At 37.8% G+C, this 20,086-nt stretch overlaps 1 protein-coding gene across 1 annotated transcript in view; it reads right to left on the reverse strand.

The window, feature by feature from the left end:
• Positions 1 to 1,131: 1,131 nt before the first annotated feature.
• The window catches only part of Unc80 (unc-80 subunit of NALCN channel complex), a 185,177-nt gene continuing 166,222 nt past the window's right edge, over positions 1,132 to 20,086 (reverse strand). Inside the window, exons 59-64 of the mRNA XM_076932055.1 lie at positions 17,374 to 17,512; positions 14,966 to 15,022; positions 7,811 to 7,892; positions 6,615 to 6,726; positions 5,873 to 6,072; positions 1,132 to 4,972 (exon numbers count right to left, since the gene is read on the reverse strand). Coding sequence (XP_076788170.1) covers positions 4,706 to 4,972; positions 5,873 to 6,072; positions 6,615 to 6,726; positions 7,811 to 7,892; positions 14,966 to 15,022; positions 17,374 to 17,512 — 857 coding nt within the window. The 3' untranslated portion in view covers positions 1,132 to 4,705. The remainder of the gene's footprint in view (positions 4,973 to 5,872; positions 6,073 to 6,614; positions 6,727 to 7,810; positions 7,893 to 14,965; positions 15,023 to 17,373; positions 17,513 to 20,086) is intronic.

Raw genomic sequence — 20,086 nt, forward strand, 5'->3', positions numbered from 1 at the left:
CTGGCTCCGCCCCCTCCCTCCTCGCACTGTCTTCCGGACTCTGCCGGAAGCAGCTGCCCTGCGGCAAGGAAGTCCCGCCTCCACTTGGGGGGTGGGGCTATCAGATGGCTGGCTAGGGGCGGTGCCAGGTGCAGCGCTTTTGCTTCCTGTAATAGCTTTTCTCAGTATAATGGCTTCTTTTTCTTTTGGAAGAAAAGTAGTTCATTGAGTATAATGTAAAAAGGCTACGGGCTGATCAGCTAGACTATCACCTACAATGTAGGAATTTGTTTTCAGTTTTTTTTCTGTTTCATACATATATGCCATGTATTGTGAGCATATTCAACCCCGTTACCCTCTCTCACTCTCCTGCCACTCCTGAACCCTTCTTCCCAATTAATCCCTCTCCTACTTAAATAACTTCGTGTATCTGTAGGTTTTATGCAGGGAGCCACAGTTGCTTCTGCAATCATTATTTGCAGCATTTTATAGAACTTTCCCCACCCTCCATCTCTTACAGACCTCTCTTCTGGGCTGTTCCCTAGTTAACCTGCTGATAACTGGTGACTGTTGAGTATTCAGTGTAGGAATTTCTGCAGTAGCCAGTTTGATAGAGTTGTTATTCAGCCATATTTCTTGAAATGGACGAGTGTCGTAATGTCAAATGTATCCAGAGTCTGGGTTAGGAAGAAATGAAAAGGTACATGAAGATATACATGAGATATACAGTGCAATTCCTAAAGAACAAGGATAGTGGATCTCATAGTTTTATTAAAAGCATGGTGGTAATCTGGATGCCATGGTTTCTATGGGGGACACAGTCAGAGGACAATAGTCTTTAATGTCATGACTTAGGGATATACCAGCATTCCAGCAGGTCATAATTTGGGCTGTGAAGTCAAGTTGGCTCACTGTCCTCCGCATCTACATTCTGCTTTATTTTGTAAGATAGAAGATGAGAAACAGGAGTAGGTAGGTATCCAATGTGGAGGTAGAGGGACTGGGGGTGTTTACCCATTAGTGACTTTAGGCCAGGTATAGAGTGGAGCTGTGAAGAACAAGAGATAAAGGAAGGCACAGTCCAGTCCTTCAAAAACAATCCTCTGTGAGCTAGCCCATTCCCAATGTAGAGAAATGAAATTAGAGCACATTAACTGATTTTAGATTTATTTTATGTGCATATTCAAACACAGAAATCATTAGCTTTCATAAATATCTTTCATAAACATCTCAGTATTTATTCAGATGCATTTTTCCATGCTCTTTGGTCATTCAGTATTCATAACAGACTTTATAGTCATCTGAAGGAAGTTGGCTGTGTAGTCAATCCTTTGTTTTTACCTACAAAATGGCTAATAAAGGACATTAATCCCATGGTCACAGTGACTGTTAAAAATATCATGGAGGTACGTAGATTTATGATCCTAAATGATCCTTAAATAATATAAGTAAATTTATCATAAACTTTTCCAAATACATTCTGCCCTCTACTTGTTTTTATTCTCCTGAGTGTCAAATCAAAGTTTGCTTCTGAAATGCTGCAGCTGAGACCCACGAAAGTAAATGAGGAAGTGGGACAGTTTACTCACTGCTGAGACACAAGGCCATGGATTGGTAGAGTGAGGTCACAGAGCAAAAGTGGGACTCGATGTGACAGCAGCAAATTCTGGAGAGTTCTCTGGTAAAGTATTCTGTGTATCTCAAGGAAGGAATTTAGTTCATGTTTTAGACTATAATTCTATTCATTTATGGCCCTTTCTTCCCTATGGATCTCTCTGTGTGTACACTATTGTTTCCTCAAAAACTCTAGGAGGTGGGCAGCAAAGTGGAGAAAGTTCTTCACTGACTAAAAGAACAGATGCAAAAAGAGAGATGTCATCCTGTTTTAAGTTACTCTTGGAGGCTTGAAGCAGAACACCAACGGATGCCTCCATCGCTGCCATGTGCCCAGTTGTGCCCTTTGACACTGTTACTCTCAGTGGCTTGGTCCAAGGCACTCAGTAACTCACTTCCCTTGTCAGAAGAATCAAATAATCTAATAGAATTATAGAAAACACTGAATGCTGCAAATGAAAGTAAAATGTTCTAGAAAATTCTGCATCCAGGATTTTAACTGCTTTAATCTGAATAGTACACATGGGTACCCACTATCATGAATGATGTATTTTTATTCCAAGGTCTCTCTCTAAAGTTATTTTCCAAAGGAGCAATTTTAATTGGGTATAATTTTTTAATGCCTGGAAAGTGGGTTTCTGTTTTATCCTTCCTCTGAATGAGATAAATATTATTAAGCATCACAGATTAAGATATGATCTAATTTTACTAATATTATATTGATCAAAAGCAATAATTAGTTCTTAGTCACATTTTGAATATTACAAAAGATTGTCAATTAACTTGAACTCGTCTCTTATCTTAACTGTTTTCTTTAAGTTATTCCTTCAAACTCCAGGTAACAGTATTCCTGAGAATACATCTTGTGACAGTCTTATGCACATACATATACTTTAGTTACCACACATAAACATTCAACACATTACATTCAACACATTTAAGGACACATTAAATGGAATCACATGAGAAATCTCAAAAGTCCCAAGACGAGAGTACTCCCACTCTGTAAGTCCCATTTCTCAGAGTGGACATGTTGTTTTTTCCCCAAGATAAAACATTACTTAGCTTCTTGAAAAACAGACTTCCATATACAACAGTGAAGGAGTCAGGTTAAAAGGCAAACAGACCAGTAAAATCATTTCTCAAACAGTCCAACACATTTAAAATATATAAAGGTATTTAGGGTTATTACTGAGTATTTAACAATTCTTTGACTTCTATACTTCTTAAATATCTGACACAATCATAGAGTTGAGTCACAAATCCAAAAGAGAGAACAAAGCACAGACATATAGACGCACATAACTCAGACACTTATAATTACCAAACATAAGGCCTCTAATGCTAACTGAGCAGCATGGTTTTTAACAGGCAAAATATCTCAGCTTAGAGCCAGAAAACCACTTACATGTCTACGTCTGCACTTAGAAATGAACCGAGCGTTAAGTATAAATGACGTGAAGGTGTTATAACACAGAAAAGGTTTGTTTGTCTCCTGGATTTCCCACACTTGTTCTCAGACAAAAGGCCAAGAAGGTGGTACTGCCCTGATTTTCTGACCTGGGAGATTTTAAATCTTATCCTAGTTAACTTATAGATTAACTTTCATTCTTGTGGTGAATGAGATCATAGCCTCAAAATATATTTGATTTTATAAGTCACTGTGCTTATTTAATAAATAATTCTAACATAAAATCATTTCCTTATGAGTGTATGGGTTTATAGGTATCTTCTTTATAGTATACATTTCATAGCCAACGTAGTGAACATTTATGCATATAGAATATATTTTAAACTCATCTCAACATAATCAAAATCTCTGTTTAACTTCTACTTGAAGACTAATACACACACACACACACACACACACACCCATACCAATGTAGGTATGTTATGAGATTTTTTTCAGTGTTTAGTAGTTACATTTCTCTAATGTAAACTGCTAAACTTTTGAAAACCATTTATAAACTGTATGATGCCCAGCCCTTCAATAATCCACTAAGTACTGGCCTGACAAGCCTTTCAAATTGTATTATTTTTTTGAAGTAACTGCACTTCAAGTTAAAGCCCTATTTGTAATATATACAAGCTGTCTGAGTCTATAAAGAAATTGATTACTCTGACTTCTCTCATTAACTGAGATCTTCTGAGGATCATAGAATATTTGACAACTGAGAAAAAGTTAGTTTCTGATCTAGTTCTAACAACTTTAATGTATGAAAATACGCCCTCAGGGGCAGGCACAAGGACAGTAAGGGAAAGCAATCCTCTTTCCCGATAGGGCCTAATCTGAACACTGATGTCGTCAGGGATGGAAGTAGGAATGCCATCTCCTTCGAGCAATGCTATTTACATTTAGCTTTTTAATAATTATATAGCAGTCTATGTTATTAATTCAGAATCATATCTGAGATTCTAGAATATTCTCTGTCTAATACAATAGATATGAAATGGAATGATATGTGGCATCAGAATTTTGATTTATAGGATATAGTGAAAGGACAGTTAAAAAATAAATTTTGAAAAGTCCACAGCTCTAAAAAATAGTAGTTTTTTTTTTCATTTTTTAAAATAACCAGCTATATTATTGACCCAAACAAAAATGGCTGCAGGGTTTATAGTTTAGTTTCTCTAACCTAATTATTTTTTCTTGCTGGTTGTTTCTATGTAAATTTCTATGCATATAGCCACCTAATGTAAAATTTTGAAACTACAAAAATAAACATTGTCATGAGATGTATAATGTGAGTATCTTAAGAGACTGCATTCCCTTTTAGAGCTTATCGTTAGTGTTATGAGGGCAGTAGCATTAAATATTCTCAACTTTCTGTAATAGTATCGATTCTGAGCTGCTCAAAGCAAGCTATACACAGTATGCAGCGAGATGGCTCTTCCCATTGTTCTTTCCTGTTATAGTCTTCACACAACTAAAGACTTTCAGCTATTGGTTTTTAAGATGTTTCTGAAACATTAGGAATTTGGGCGGCAAAATGCACTCAGATTTAATGCCACCCATGGGCCATAAGGTGCTGTTTTGAAATTAATAATTTCCATCAGAAGTGTTCTATGGTCAGCAGTCTTCTGTAGAGTGCAGAGCTCCTGTGATACAGAACTAAACATGCGACTCATCTAGAGCTGCGTCCGTCTCCCCCAGCTCGGGAGGAGTGAAGGTGAACTGGCTGGACAGCAGGGGATTCTCCATGCCATTTTCCTCACTGATATGAAGGACAGTGTCTCCATGCTGTAGGAGGCTGGATGTTTCAAGGCCAGTGAAGTCATCGGGGTCTGACAGTTGAGTAGCGAGGGGGCTGTGTACTGCAGCACCTTGTACTTCCGTGTCCTCCTTTTTTTCTCCTTCTTCGGCAAGAAGGGGTTCACTCTGTGATCAAAAGGATCATAACATCATGGACAAGTAGGATGGGTACCAGAAAAGAACATAACAAGTTCTGGAGGTCTCTAACTGGACAAGAAATCAAAGGTGAATTTCAGCCTATGTCATAGGCAGGATCTCTACCCTTTGACATAGTGTTTATTTTTTGGGGGGTGGGGGTGGGGGGAAGGGGAGAACCATGCTTCTAGAATATAAAAATGAACCAATTCAAATGATGTGCTACACTTTTTTTTTTTTTTTTTTTTTTTTTTTTTTTTTGGTTTTTCGAGACAGGGTTTCTCTGTGTAGCCCTGGCTGTCCCTGGAACTCACTCTGTAGACCAGGCTGGCCTCGAACTCAGAAATCTGCCTGCCTCTGCCTCCCAAGTGTTGGGATTAAAGGTGTGCGCCACCACCGCCCGGCGCTACACTTCTTTTTAACTGTAAAATCCTATGCAAATGTGTATACTAATATTACCATTTAGGTTTAAAAAATAACACATCAGAATATAATACCTATAGAAATTTATTTATATAAGAAAAGGAAAATAAAATTAAAATAATACAGGAAAAGTTTTAAGTCCATCTTATCTTTAGGACACAGAAAACTATGTAAAGGCTCTATTACTTCATTTGCTGTAACTGAAAAAACCAACTACATATCAAATTTCTGTTAGCAGTCATTATTCTAGCTGAAAAATAATTTCTTTTTATGTTTTCCACTAAGACTTCTCTTGTTTTTCTTAATTATTGATATGTTGTTGACCAAACACTTTAGATTTTCTTTTCCACTATTCCCAAAACAGTATATGTTTGGGCAATAAAATGTTACAGAAACAAACCTATCTAAATGTTTCCTGCAAATAAGGATTCAGGCAACAGGTCTTGCCTGTCTCTTCAGTGCCCTCACCTGCTTGGGAGACAGGCTATGGAGATCTGCAATGATAATTGCAGGGGAGGATGTGAGCACTGGTTTCTCTGTTCCTTCTGGCTTCCTAGCTCGGCCTGGGCTGCAGTTCTGTGGTTGGCCCGTGGCAGGAAGTATGTCTGTGGGGGCAGCTGTTGGCTCTGGCTGAGCCTCAATGAATGTCACAGATCGCTTCTGATCAACTGTAAGTAAGAGGTAGGAAAGAATTGACCGCTGATGTTTAATTACGGCATGAACTAGTGATTCATCGTAAAGACATTGCTAGTTTGCAGTAAGTGAGATCCGATAGGACCATTTTATGTATTTTGATTTCACCTTCTTATACAGAGTAGGAGTGAAGAGAGAAAATCATTTCTACACAAGTGTCCTGAAATACAATTTGCAAAGGTTACCATATCATAATGACCCTCCTGGTGATGGTCCTACAACTAAAAAGCCCAATGAGTTATTCTCTGGGCCTGTGTTTTTAGCAAGACACAGAATATTCTAGTTCCTGGATTGAATAGAGAAACTACAACCTTTTGATTTATATTCAAGTTCAGAATATTAAAAATTTACCTTGGGTTGTTCCATTTACCTAGGTTTACTGGGAATGGGGAAAGGTTAGGAAAGACGAAGAAAAAAGGAGTAGTAAAGTTTCCTGGGAAAGACCTCCCTAAAAGTGAGCTTACTGCATCAGCTCAGTTTCTGCAGGATCAGAAGGGACCCGAAAGGCCTCCCTCACCAGATGGTTTGGTTTTAGGTTGAATGCTCCTGCGAGTGGTGGACAATCGCGCTCCGTGGCGGTTTCTGGGTTCCATCTGAGTCTTCTGCCTCGACAGGAGAGGGCGTCTTAGCTGAAGAAAATAGATAAAATATAACTGGCAAGAAAGTCCAACTGTCTGAGAACAACAGGCACAGTGGTCAGGTGACTGTGACTTGACAGTCCTACCTGTTCCTTCCTGTAGCCTTGGAACATTAATGGATGTGAAATGCCGACTTTGAGAATTTCAGTGGGTAGGAAACTAAAAATGGTGCTCAATACCTGACTTTGCACATCAGACGCTATGGCTGAACATACCACAACGCTCACATACGTTAAGAAATCTAAGCCTCTAGCAGCAAAACATTAGAGTTGAGAAGCACCCACAGATGCTGCAGGCAGAGATTCACTCAGATTTTTATTTACAAAATAATATATGAGCCAGGAATAGTGGGTGTACCTGGAATCCCAGTACTTGGGAAAGTGAGGCAGGAGGATTGCCTGTGACACCAGCTTGGACTATATAGTGAAACCCTATCTGGAAATCGAGAAATGAGAGATGAGAAGAGAGAGGTGTGAGGGGGAGAAGAAGGAAGGGAGCAGAAGGGGAAAGCACTGAGAAACAGAGAAGTCCCTTCTAGCGAAATCTGTCCTCTATTACCATTCCCAGGCTGGCTACTAACTCCATGTGACCCAGCTGGCATTAAACTCCTAACCCTCCTCCTTCAGCCTCCAAAGTACTGGGAACGTGGTATGCACCACAACACCCAGCTGAAAAAAATGATGCCTCATTATTAATTAAATCCCCAGTCTCAGAGTGAGGAAGGACCTGTCTTTGTCTCTCTGCAAAAGCAGATGTCTGGTGAACTGGGTAACAGCAAACACAAGCTCTGCCAGTGAGTTTGGCTGGGAAAGAAGCTTGCCAAGTTGACAAGAAGACGACCCATTAGAGGCCCGCCGTACCTTACCAAAAAGTCGGCTTTGCAGAATAACAGCTTTGTATTTGAAATAGACTCCTCATGTGCCCAGCTTGCCCAAGCACTTACCATGCTTCAAGGGTTGCTGTACACTTGCTAATTTCAGGCTAGAAGGCCAAGTGTAATCTTAAAAAACATTAGCAAGCATGTGGCTCTTCCACCTTACAGCCTGAATCTCTAAGCATTTCAGGGTCTTCTTACCTGCCTCAGGCCCCTCTTCCTCCCCAGTGGCTGCTGCAAGAGGATGTTCTGCTGGCCAGGTTCACTCTGTATACTTGCCACCCTGCCAAGCATCAATAGCATTAGTCTACCCTGGAGACAGTGCAGAGGACCATTCTTTGATGAGTGTTGGCCAAAACCACTTATATGGAACAGTCACTTCAAAGATACCATTATCTTTGAAGGATGGTTGGGAAAGAGTCCCTGGGGTAGGGTTTTTTTTTTTTTTTTTTTTTTTTTTAAAGGCTTGGAAAGGAGGACAAGGCCTTGTTTGTAAGCCCCAAGCTCTCAAAATTGAGATTCTATTTTCAATCACTGATGCTGTGTCTATCATTCATCAGGATGCGTGTTCGATAACACCCCTGGTTTGGGAGCCATCAAAAGGCTTAACATGTCATATTCTAATCTCAATTTTTTTTTCCAAGGGGAATGGAAACGCTGGCAACAAATACACACAAACAACTCGGTCACACGGATGGGAACACCTGTTTTAAAACTTCCAATTTAAATGAAAATAGGATGGACAAATATTGAACACATCAGACACAGAATCCATTTGGGTGAAGGGACACATTCAACACATGTTTGCAGCCTGAAGTCTCTGCGACAGCTTAGCAAATCAATAGTCACATGGGTAGAGAATTTAAATACATTTGAAAATTATTTTAGGTTTAAAAGGCTGGCAAAGTAAACTGTCAGGATAACTCAATTAGCTGCACTCCAGTGAAGTGTGCAGTTAATAAAAGAAGTAGTCTACTCCCCCCAAATTTACTGTGTATATGTGTCTCTTATAAGCAAAAAAAAATGACTTCTGGCAGGGTCTGCTACTTTCCTGTTGGGTGAATCTGAACATTCTGAGATGGGCCATGATCCTTTTTCATTCTCCATGCATGTATTATAGTTATCTACAATGGAAGAGAGAATGAAAAAAGAGATAACACTGTGCCCACATGATGTTTTGATTCTGTGGTTGATGTCAATGTGATTAATTGATTTATGGTTGAATCACGTCTTTGCCTTTGCAAAAGGAGAGTCATCTACAGATATTGCTAGGGTAAAACATCCCACAGAGGAACCCAGTCAGCAACTGTCCAGAAAAAAAAGAAAATGATTATATCTACATCTTCCTATTTTTTTTTACCATGTGCTATATAAATACATCGTTGCACTTTTATTAAAAGAAATTAGCAGCAAGATGGGCATTCAGATGCTTCTCATGTACTGACAAATGGCTAGTAATCACAGTTGGTGGAGTCAAAGCTACCATTTATTTAAAGTCCAACTCATGTTTTCCCTAGAAGAAAAAGCAATGATTCTCAACAAGATCTACCAAACTTTCTCTAAAATAGGGATATGATTACAGCATCTGATTGATGTATGCAACACAAAATTCTGCAAAGGGTACCAAAAAAGAGGTGCTTAAAATTTCTTTGTTCCCCAAAGATCAAGCTCAATGTACAAAAATGTACATTATCTTTATGACTTTGTAGTTTGTATGAAGGACATCTGTGCTAAAGAAACAGTGCAGAACATTCTGATAATCAGTTCAGACTATGTTGCTGGCATGTCTGAAATGACATCTCCTTATTAATTATCCATTTTAACATGTGTTTGTTAAGTTGGAAAGCATATATATGCACACAAGTAGGAACACATTTCTTCCAATACCAAGCAAAACTACCATTGGAATGGATTCTTCATTGACATCTAGATGTTACCTCAGTTCCCTTGGCCGTAAAGGGAGGTTGATACTTACCAACTCCCTCCCATTAAGGTAGAGAAAAGAAGTTAGTTGATGGGAAATGGTTTGTATATGAAGAGTGACATATATAGCATGCTTTCTTGTTTTACATTTGCTGTTTGTAATGAGTTTATTGCTTCTAGGATACTAAAAGGAACTAGGCAATACATTTTGAAAATAGTTGAACAGAGAAAATGACTAGGAGGCAGTCCTCTTGTCTCATCTTTATTTAGTAATCTGAGATTGTGAGAAAAAGATGGTGCAAGAAAAGAAAGAAAAAAAATATTACTTGGAGAGTTAAATGTCACAACATAACAGTAATTTCATGATGGTTATTCCATGAGGAAGGTCATGAGCATCGACATTTCTCTATGGCTAGAGAGGCTTACAGCTGAGAAATCTTTCAAGTTTCTCTAGAAATCAGCTGATCTAAGTAAATAATATAGTAATGTATACAGCAAAGATGAAATTACAGAACATGTTTCTGGGATACATATCAGGCAATACATTATACTTGCCTTAGAAATATGATGCTGACAACTGTATTTGCCATGTCAATGAATTAAGACATATAAATAACAAACAGCTAAAAAGCTAACAACAAATGTAATGTATGAAAAATTTCATTTTTTGGAGTTTATTTTGAACTGGAACTATATATAAAAATAAGCTTTGATTTAGATTCTGTTCTTCATATAATATAATATTTCAGTTATTTGTTGGCACCAGGAGAAAGCCAAGCTCTTTGTGCTAAGAATCTTTCTGTATTATGTTCTATTTTCTATTTTAAATTTTGAGGTAGTCCCATCCAGAGTCTGCCAGAAATAGAATAATCAAAAATAGTTTCCTTATCAGGGAGCTACTCAATTTTATTGGGTGCTCTCAAAAGTTTTTACAAATAATTCAGTAGGCAACTGACTCCTTTTGAATAACTGATATATCCATTTAATATATGATAGTTATGAAAAATAATGGAGAAGTCAAGATGAAGTCACAGTTTGTCAGAGCAGTGACTCAAATGCCAAAAGCTTTATCCTATACAGAATACTGAATTTTTGAAAGCTTTAATTGTAAGAATGGCAGTTGGTATTGTCTTAACCAAATAGGGTGGAACAATAAGTATCAAAGCTAATAAAAGTTTCTAAATGTATTTATAAACAGGTGTGTGTGTGTGTGTGTGTGTGAGTGTGTATATGTGTGTGTGAGAGACAGAGAGACTCTCTTTCTCTCTCTCTCTCTCTCTCTCTCTCTCTCTCTCTCTCTCTCTCTCTCTGTGTGTGTGTGTGTGTGTGTGTGTGTGTGTGTGTGTAGCTCTGGCTGTTGTGGAATTAGCCTAGTAGACCAGTCTGGCCTCAAACTCAGAGATCCCTCTGGCTCTGGAGTGCTTGATTAAAGGGAAGTACTGATGCCAGTACTTTCCAGATTTAAACTAACATCTTGCAACTCATTAAGTAAGCAGTCTTTTGTTGTAGAGGGGCATGATCTCTGTCTGTTCCTCTAGCTGGCACCTGGAATGTGCCATCCACCTACTGCAGCCTCTCAAGGGCTAGGATTCCATGGTAGGCCCATGTTGGCATGCTTTTCCTTCTCCCTGTGTTTCTGAGTTGCTGTAAATATCACTTTGGTAAATGATAGTAAGATCCAGATTTTAGAAAAGAAAATTCAAACAGGGCACAGTATAGTCATGATTTAAATGGTCTTCAAAAACTAGTTGTCATTTATAATACAAGGAAATAATTTATAAAGTTGGGAAATTTAGGTAATGTTAGGAAAATGATCCTGACAAAGATGACCTCTTTACGGTTCTAGCATGAGGGCCTGGATTGACGTGTATACATGTGTGTGTTTCCTAACATGACTGATAGTATTTCTCTAAAAAAAGACTTATATAAACAAGGAGCCATTAAGTAATGCAAGAATAATTAAATTATAAAAAATAAATTATGTATTGCAGCATATCACATAAATAAAAAGTTAAGCAGAAGCAAAGGATGATAACACTACCAAGATATTAGATTAGTATGCTTATTGCTTCTTTCTGTACATTTGACTTCAGCTTTAATTTGGTTCTAGAACTCTAGAAGTGGGACATAAGACACGTGGCACAACCATCTATCCTGAGTGACTGCCTTGCCGTGGGAACTCATCAAGTCATGCTAAAGGAGTGACAGGCAGACAGCAGGAAGCGAACAGAAGACCAAAGCTTACTCCTCCCCTTTGCAAAACCATTGTTCAAAGTTTATGTAGCCTTCACAGCACCCAAGAAAATAAATTTTAAGTGCTACAGACTAACAGACTAGAGGCTTATATCAGATTGTATGGAATAATTAGACTTTAGACCTCTTGGGAGACAGTGCATGTCTTGACCCTGCCTTTTCAGCTACGTTGCAGGTGGAATCATCCTTGTACTTGAAGAGGATCTGGCAAGGTTTCATGCCTTTATGGCTATATATGAGCATGAGGTAGGTATCCTACATAGGTTGTTATCTCATCTACACTACAGTCTTGTTCAAACTTGGACTGCAGTCTTACTTTTCACTGTGATTAACTTTTATGAGAATACAATCGCATGATACTTTCATTTTAAATTAAGAGTTCGCCATCAACTCCTGTTTTTAAACTACCCTAGTACGTCTAAAGAAAATCTGGTTCTCAACTCTAAACATCCAGCCCCAAGGACTTCTCTAGATCTCTATTGTTCAAGAGGTAAAACACGCCCATATGTGTTTGAGGAACCTCCACAATGAAGTTTTATATCTTGTAGAGCAGGGTTCATCAGGGCAGAAAAATCTTCCATGGAATTTTGACTTAGATTATTCATTCTTAATGGAAATTTTAAGAAATAGAACCAGACAACAGAAAACAATGTTTCTGATAGGCATTTGGGTAGCTGGGTCTTTAAAGGGAATGTATTTGTGCAATTTAGTAAAAAAAAAAAAAAAAAAAAAAAAAAAAACTTAGAAGTTTCCAATTGGTGTGTAAATTTTTTTTTTTTTTTTGAGTTCCCATTTACTTATCTGGTTATCTTGGTCCCTTTCTCACTCAGACCACTTAATCCAATTTGCCCCTTTTGTCTAAAACAAGTGGCCTGTCAGAGAAGCAAAGTCCTAAAAGAGTTAAGCCACAAAATAAGGGGGTGGGCATGGCAGGGTTTACTGCACTCCTGCTTTGCTTCTCAATTATCTTGGGTTAGGCTTTCTTCAGGATAACTGTGACTGTACCTCAGAACCTAAATACCTGAGTGTGTGTTAAATGCAATTCACATGGTTACTGCCTCTCTATTTTTGGATTTTAATCATGTGCCTAGAGAATTCTTGTGTGGAAAATAAGAAAGCCTGCCAATGAAATATATAAAAACGTGCCATGTCATAAAATCCCCTTTTAAGTAAATGCCCAGACTTCCTCTCCAAAGAGAGCTTGCTGACACAATGCCTTGCAGCATATAGCAGAAGTGGATATGTTACTGACTGGTGGGATGCTGCCTCATTAATGGAACTATTTCAGAATCCACAGCAATTTGTTCACATTTCTTACTGACTACAGCTGGGTTTGGTGACTAACACCAAGGACCAGAGGGAAACAGCAAGAACAACAACAGCAGACCAATAACAGCTGGTTTAAGATTCTCATCAAAATGCTGACATGATTAATTCCTCCAACAAGGAGCTCTCTAAGTCTGGCTCTCAACTTGTCCTCAAACCTAGCACAGATATTGAGCTTCCTCCCTGTACACTGGATGCAACACAGACTGAATTAGCTCAATAGCTCCAGTCATCCATCTGAATCCTGAGCTCGCTAGAGAAGCCCAAGTCCTTTGGTGAATTAATAAAAACAAACTTTGTTCCTGTCTCCTCTTGCACACACTGGATGGTGACTTACGATAGCAGAAGCAGAATCTGGACTAATTAGAAAGCTCTCAGCACAAAGCTATCGAAATCAAAGCCTGAGTAATATTTTCTACCCTTAATTAGCCCCTGACCCTGCCTTCTGAAATTAAGGTTTCCCATATGCAATTTTAAGCATTGAACAGTTACATCTTTAAAAGCATTGCTGCCCCTCCTAGACTTGTTGAAAGCTCTGCAGACACTACAAACAGTTAAGGAAAACCTTCTCCAGGACCTTGTTTCTGAAACTGCTTTGTCTTACAACTACTGCTAATTAAGGAATTAAGGTTGGACTGTTCAGCGCTTGCACATTTATCAATAAGAGACTAATCTGTCCAATCAAGGGCTCGCAAACACAAATGAATGTCGTGAGTTATGGATCCAGTTTAAAAAAAATAGACCTGATAATGGACTAAATTTCCCATTTTCAGTTGCAGGAGAAAATGTGAAATCCAAACAAGATGCAAAGAAAACAAAAGACCTTTCACAGGAACGGCCTCTCAACATTTCCTCATCTTTGTGATAAAGCAATAAACACAAGGGTATTGTACTTGCTCTAGAACGCAGACCTGGGACTGCTTTCGCTTGACATGGGACAGAGACACTCTAGTGATGGACAAGAAGCATTGCCCCTAATGAGGATTAGTTGAGAGGTGTCAATCAACAGCACAAGATTAGGAATGTTTGACGTGGTTCATCTGAGTGTTAAAGGTGCAGTACCCATTTCTGAAGGCTTAAGCAAATAGTCTAGGAATAATGTGTCCATTGTACTGCTTCTCTTACTACTTATAAAGAAAAGTTTACATTTTTTTTTGTGGCAAGTTTTTGAATCATCATCTTTGTGCTAGAAGCAATATTCTTTGTGTGTGCTTCAGCAGGCTACCACAGAGACATGCCAAGCAGTGTGCAGCAAAGAGCAGCAACCACACAAACTGCAGTGACACTGCTATCCTCACAGCATTGTTGCTTTCTTACCATCTGTGGTATTGGCTAGTAAATCTGACTTGGTTGCGTACAGGGGCCCCCTGAGAGGGAGTTGTTCTAAAAAGGCTCCCCATTTACCTCATTGACTGAGGTCAATGAACGTCAGTGTGGACAGGAATGACTAGGTGGGAGCAATTTAATGTTTGGTCTAACAAACTTTGGAGGAGGTGCTGGTTATCGGACCCAGAGTCTAGCACATGTTAAACATGTGCTTTACCACTGAAGTACACCCCTAGCCCTTGGGATAGCAAACAATTTAGACATCCATTCGGCATGCCTCATAGAGAATTCTGTTGTTGTTTTAATTGAGGTTTTCAGACTATTTGTGATCTCTGAACCTGTAAAGAAGGAGGGTTTGCTACACCTTTGACTTCCAGGCCTGTGAGTTCATGAACAACAAAGGGCGAGGGATGGAAAGAGATACCAAGACGGGCAATAGAAGACGGAGGAGACAGAGAGACGGAGGCGACAGGGAACAGCTAGTTTCCCAGCACAGACACCAATAGACAGGTAGCTTTGACACTGTACCTAGAGAGGCTGCCCTCGGCGGCCAGGCCCTGGGAGTCATCGAGGACATTAGGTTCACTGCAGGAGGGGTAGGGAGATGAAGCATTTAGGGAAAGAAAATGCAAAAAGAAAAAAATAGAAAGAGAAAAAAACAGGAAAAGAGGGGGCATGCAATTTTCTGTTTCCAAGAACTGAAAATAAGTTTAACAGAACAAGGAAGGAAAAGGAGACAGTCAACCATTTCACCTTGTGCTGGGTTTGTCAAGACATAGGACTCAAGGCAATGGGGGAAGGAAAGACTTCGGATGGGTAAGACTCTCAGAGGAGTGGTCTGTTTATTGGTCAAGAGTTAAAATGAGCTCCAAATAGACGCATGAGCTCGAAAATGCATGGCAGAGTAGATCTGTAGATGTATCTATGATTTTTTTGATAGCCATTTGGCTAGGTGGTTATTATTTTTAACTTATCTTACAGACACAGTATTTCAATGACCAGACTCCACATTTTCTCATACTCCCTAACATTACCACACAGAAACCACTTACCAGGAATGTTCACAACCAAAGTCTGAAAACTAATGCCATTAAGGAAAGCAAAGAAAGAGCCCAACTTCCCCTGCTAATTTTGCAATGAAAATGTCAGTAAACAAACTGAAGGTATCTTCAACAAGTTACAAGGGACTCACATTTATTTGTCTATTCTATGTTCTCTAGTGACTGAATTATAACTGTAACAGAAGCCTGTCATTTGATGAGCAAATAATAGCTTATCCACATATTTGGATGCAGTTGAACTGATGTTTGTGGATGCAAGCTCTGCTCTATTTTATCTACTTTCTTCTCAGGCCTAGCACTGATCTAAGCAAACATAATGCATTTAATATATATGTATTAAGGTGCATAGAGTTAAGCATCTACAAAACTAAGGGGATTATTCCTAAAGAACTGACTGTAAAACTAGTCTGTGCCCCAGGAGGAAGATCACTATTTTGTAATGGACAAAGACAGTGTTCCCTTCTCCAGTTTTCCAAAATGTAATTCAATAACAAAATGATCTGCTATGGCATCTTTGCTTTTTGTTTGTTTGTTTGCTTGTTTGTTGTTTGTTTTAACTTCTGGTATATGTTTATACTAGATAAAAATTCTTCCTGAAAATAAATTGATCTCTTATTATGCACACAAAAAGAACTAGTCATTTGACTTATTTTCACTAGCTCAAAACCTCTCTGATTAAAATTCCTATTCTAGTTTTATTCTCAATACTAACATGTAGATAATTAACAACTAAGAATAAATTAATGTTACCAACATTAACTGTTTATGTTACCTTTTTTGGACATGTTGTTTAGCTCTTTGGTTATACATTTCATGTATAAAATCATTTCGGCTTAAAGGGAAATTATCAAATGCTAGATTATGTGAACTATTTATTGAGTGGTTTGGATATGATATAATTACTTTGGTATATAAATCAGCTTAATTTGAACACAATCACATATCCCTATGAATATTATAGTCTATGTGTGAATTGTGCTACAATGAGTCTATGGGTGCTAAAAATAAGTAACAGTGGTTGGTGATATACCTCAGTTGCCTAGCATGGGAAAGTATGTGTTGAATTCCAACATTACAAAATATAAAATAACATTCTCAGACTCAGTCATCACCAATTATCTGAAATGAAAATATTAGTTGTTAAAAAATAGATAAATTTTTAGGTTGATATTTTTTATTGTAATTTTATTTAAAATATGTAAAATTCAAAAATGAATGTCTATTTAAATATAAATTTAAGTTTTGATTCATGTATTATTATTTTCCTCAAGTATAAAAGGTTTAAATGACTAAGAGCCCCTGAGTGGATTTTTTAAAAAATTATATTCTTATATAGTAGATAACACTAAAAGAAAATGCTCTAAGTGGTTTCATCATTGAATCTTAGAGTTATTGATACAAGAATTTCCCTTCACATCATTTTAGCCTACCTCAGCTCATAGCTGGGGAAACTGTGAGCTGAATTTAAGAGGCCTTCCCATGGTCTACACAGTGTCAGAGGTATATTTTCTGCTTGGTGAAGCATTGAACATGAAGGATACTGCAAACGGCTAAATGCCTAGAGTATCTAGTAAACTGCTCTACTCTTGCCAAATACTCATCTTGCCTGATGATAAACCTGACATATAAGGATGCCATTGACCAGAATAAAAGGATCATATTTATGCATATCAGTGAAAGCCAATACTTGGACCTGAAGGTATGGTCCTATTTCGAAGCCTGGCTTAGAAATCTACTACTATTACCCATAGGAACCTACTTACAGTTTCTCTAGAAATATAACCCATGCTTCCTTCTCCTTATGGCTTTATAGCATAATAATGTGAGTGTATTTGCCCTCCAAGTGTAGACTATAAGAAAGTCATAGCCCTTTACCTTTGGCTGGGTAACATGCCCACCTCAGCCTGAGGTGCAGACATGCTGGAGACGTGGCTGGAGAACCGCCTCCTTCCAATGGTGCTCAGGAGACAAGCTTCCTGTTCACTTACCACACTGGGCATGCTTACAGAGTCATCTGAAAGTGGGGGAGAGATCAAGTGTTACAACACCATGACACCTATCAGATAACTCCAGCCCACTATACGTGGATTCCTTCCCTGCCTTGGGTACAACCTCAGGGCTGTCTGTAAGGCTAAACAATCATAGCCATCTTTGTACATATAAAAACTTACATCCCAGGTAAAGCAATGATAACTTCATGTCTACACATTTTCTACCCTCTCATACTAGACCAGCCTTCACAAAACATATGTAAGCTTCTTACTTTTATCAAAATAAATCAACATGTACCTTCAAAGACTACTGTAGGAATAGTTTAATTGGGAGTTAATTTTGAATGAGTTAATTACATTTCTTTGACATTCAAAAACTGTTCAGTCCATTCAACAATTTCTAGCCTGTTGTGGGAAGGAATATTTCAGATATTTTAGGAGAAATGTTTGAAAACTATAACATCCTGAAATAAGTGCTTATTTTAAACTAAATTTTAAAATTTAAAGAGGCAATTTTCTCATAGAAGCAGAAATTAATATGCCCAAATCCATATGAAAGTTAGCTTTGGCACAGTATTTGTGTCAAGTTGACCTTATGCCAAATGATCTAGCATTTTTTTTTATTAAACTACATAAACTTCAATAAACAAATTTTGTGGTTTTGCAAATGTATGTTACCATGTAAGGTCATTTAATATTATTTAGAATACTCTAAATTATATTTCTCATATACTTTTCAAATAAAGTTATAAATATGAAAATTGCTATAAATTTTAATTTTATACAATGTCTTGAGTTGAGTCTTGACATACTCCCGTTGTAGTGTGTGCACAAAGAAATTTTAAAAAAGATGGAAAATATGATAGAATGCATTGAACTATTTTTACAAAAGCCTTTTCTATATTCTCATTGTCATTTGAATTTGTATCTTTTAACATCTCTTTATCATTTGTTTGCTCATTAAGCATAGGTTTTCTTTCCTTTGTTAATTCTTTTAAGAGTTGTTTGTAAACATCGCCTTCTTTACAAGATTCCTTCTAATATCATAGAAGACAGAGAACATCTTTCTCATGGTTTCTTGTTCTACACCAGATAGGTCTTAATACATGCGTCTATGGTCGGAAAACAAGTTTCAATTAAAACAGTTAATCTTGCTTTCATGAATTCTCCATATAAACTAATACCCACATCACAACTGTATGCATCATTTATCAGTGATCTTAATTTCACTGAGAAAACTGTGATCTCCGAGAGAGGATTAGCAAAAGTCTACATGCCTTCTGACCCCACTACCACCACTATATGAATATTGAGTCTCACCCAAGAATATCTCTGTTTAAATCATCTCTACTTTTCTTCCATAACTTCTTCCTACTGTCCTACTTATTCTCAAAGTTACCTAACATAGACTTAATCTTAGGAATCATAGGTGCCCTCATTACCCATCATTAAAAAGATCTTGGTAGATACTATTTCATGTATTAAAGAAAAGTAGAATTTGCTTTAAGTTTCATATGGGTATCAGAACTTACTGCTTAAACTGCTCATTTTAGCTATTAGATTATTTTCAGTGGTAGAGTACTTGCCAGTGCTTTATAGAGACGAAATCCTGAGTCCAGTCCCCAGCACTACCAATCCTAAGCACTAGCAAATAAAACAAGATAGACTTTTCTGAATTAGAATGGCAGACACCCAGTGTGCTGGTTCATGCATGATCATGACTGCAATCTCAGCAGTCAGCAGTGGAGACAGGAGGATCAGATAGTCAAGGTTATCAGCAATATAGGGATGGAAGGCCAGCTTGGGTCTCATGATACTTTTGTCTCAAGTGAAAATATGAAAAGAATTTAAAAAGTAAACTTCTCATCTTGGTCTCTTATACTGTACAACTCTGGATGTACATCCATGAGTAGTCATCAGGTGACTATTTATAAGGTATTTAAAATATGATTGGTACCTTAAATAACTAATCTTCAAACTAAATCTGTAAATATTAGTAAAAAGTATTTTGACAAAGCATGCATTTCTTTCTCCATCTTATATACCTTGCTGTAGGGAGGCATTAAAATATTCTTATCCATTTTTGTTAATTAAAATTCTAAGCTTAACTTCCATTCCCCTACGTTAGTACAGAGAGAGGCCTTTTGTGGGTTCTGTTTGGTATGGAGGAGCTCTTGGATATTACTCTTAATTTTAAAGGTACAACTGTTCAATAAGCATTAGGTAAGAACATCTAAAAACACAAGTGGAAAATAGTAAATGCAGTTTAAGAAGCCCCTGATATGATGGAGACATTTAACGGAAACTCACCAGTCTTTTGCTTTTAAACCCTACCTTGCTTAAGCATATATGTGCAGCCTTTATAGAGCTGTTATTACTATTTTTTTTTTTTTGCAACAGTAAATCTTTGCACACACATTAGAAACTCCTGGGATAAATGCATTACAGGAAAGCCTCTAAATTCATATTTAAGTTGTTTCCCTTCAGGCATCCTTTTAATTTCACCCTGGCTGCTATAGACAGCTGGTGTTTGCTGAATACCACATGCATACACTCACCACTTTTCTTTGACAGATAGGACCTTGTGAGAGCTGGCC

Source organism: Arvicanthis niloticus, chromosome 3 (assembly GCF_011762505.2).
Source record: "Arvicanthis niloticus isolate mArvNil1 chromosome 3, mArvNil1.pat.X, whole genome shotgun sequence".
Taxonomy (NCBI): Eukaryota; Metazoa; Chordata; class Mammalia; order Rodentia; family Muridae; genus Arvicanthis; species Arvicanthis niloticus.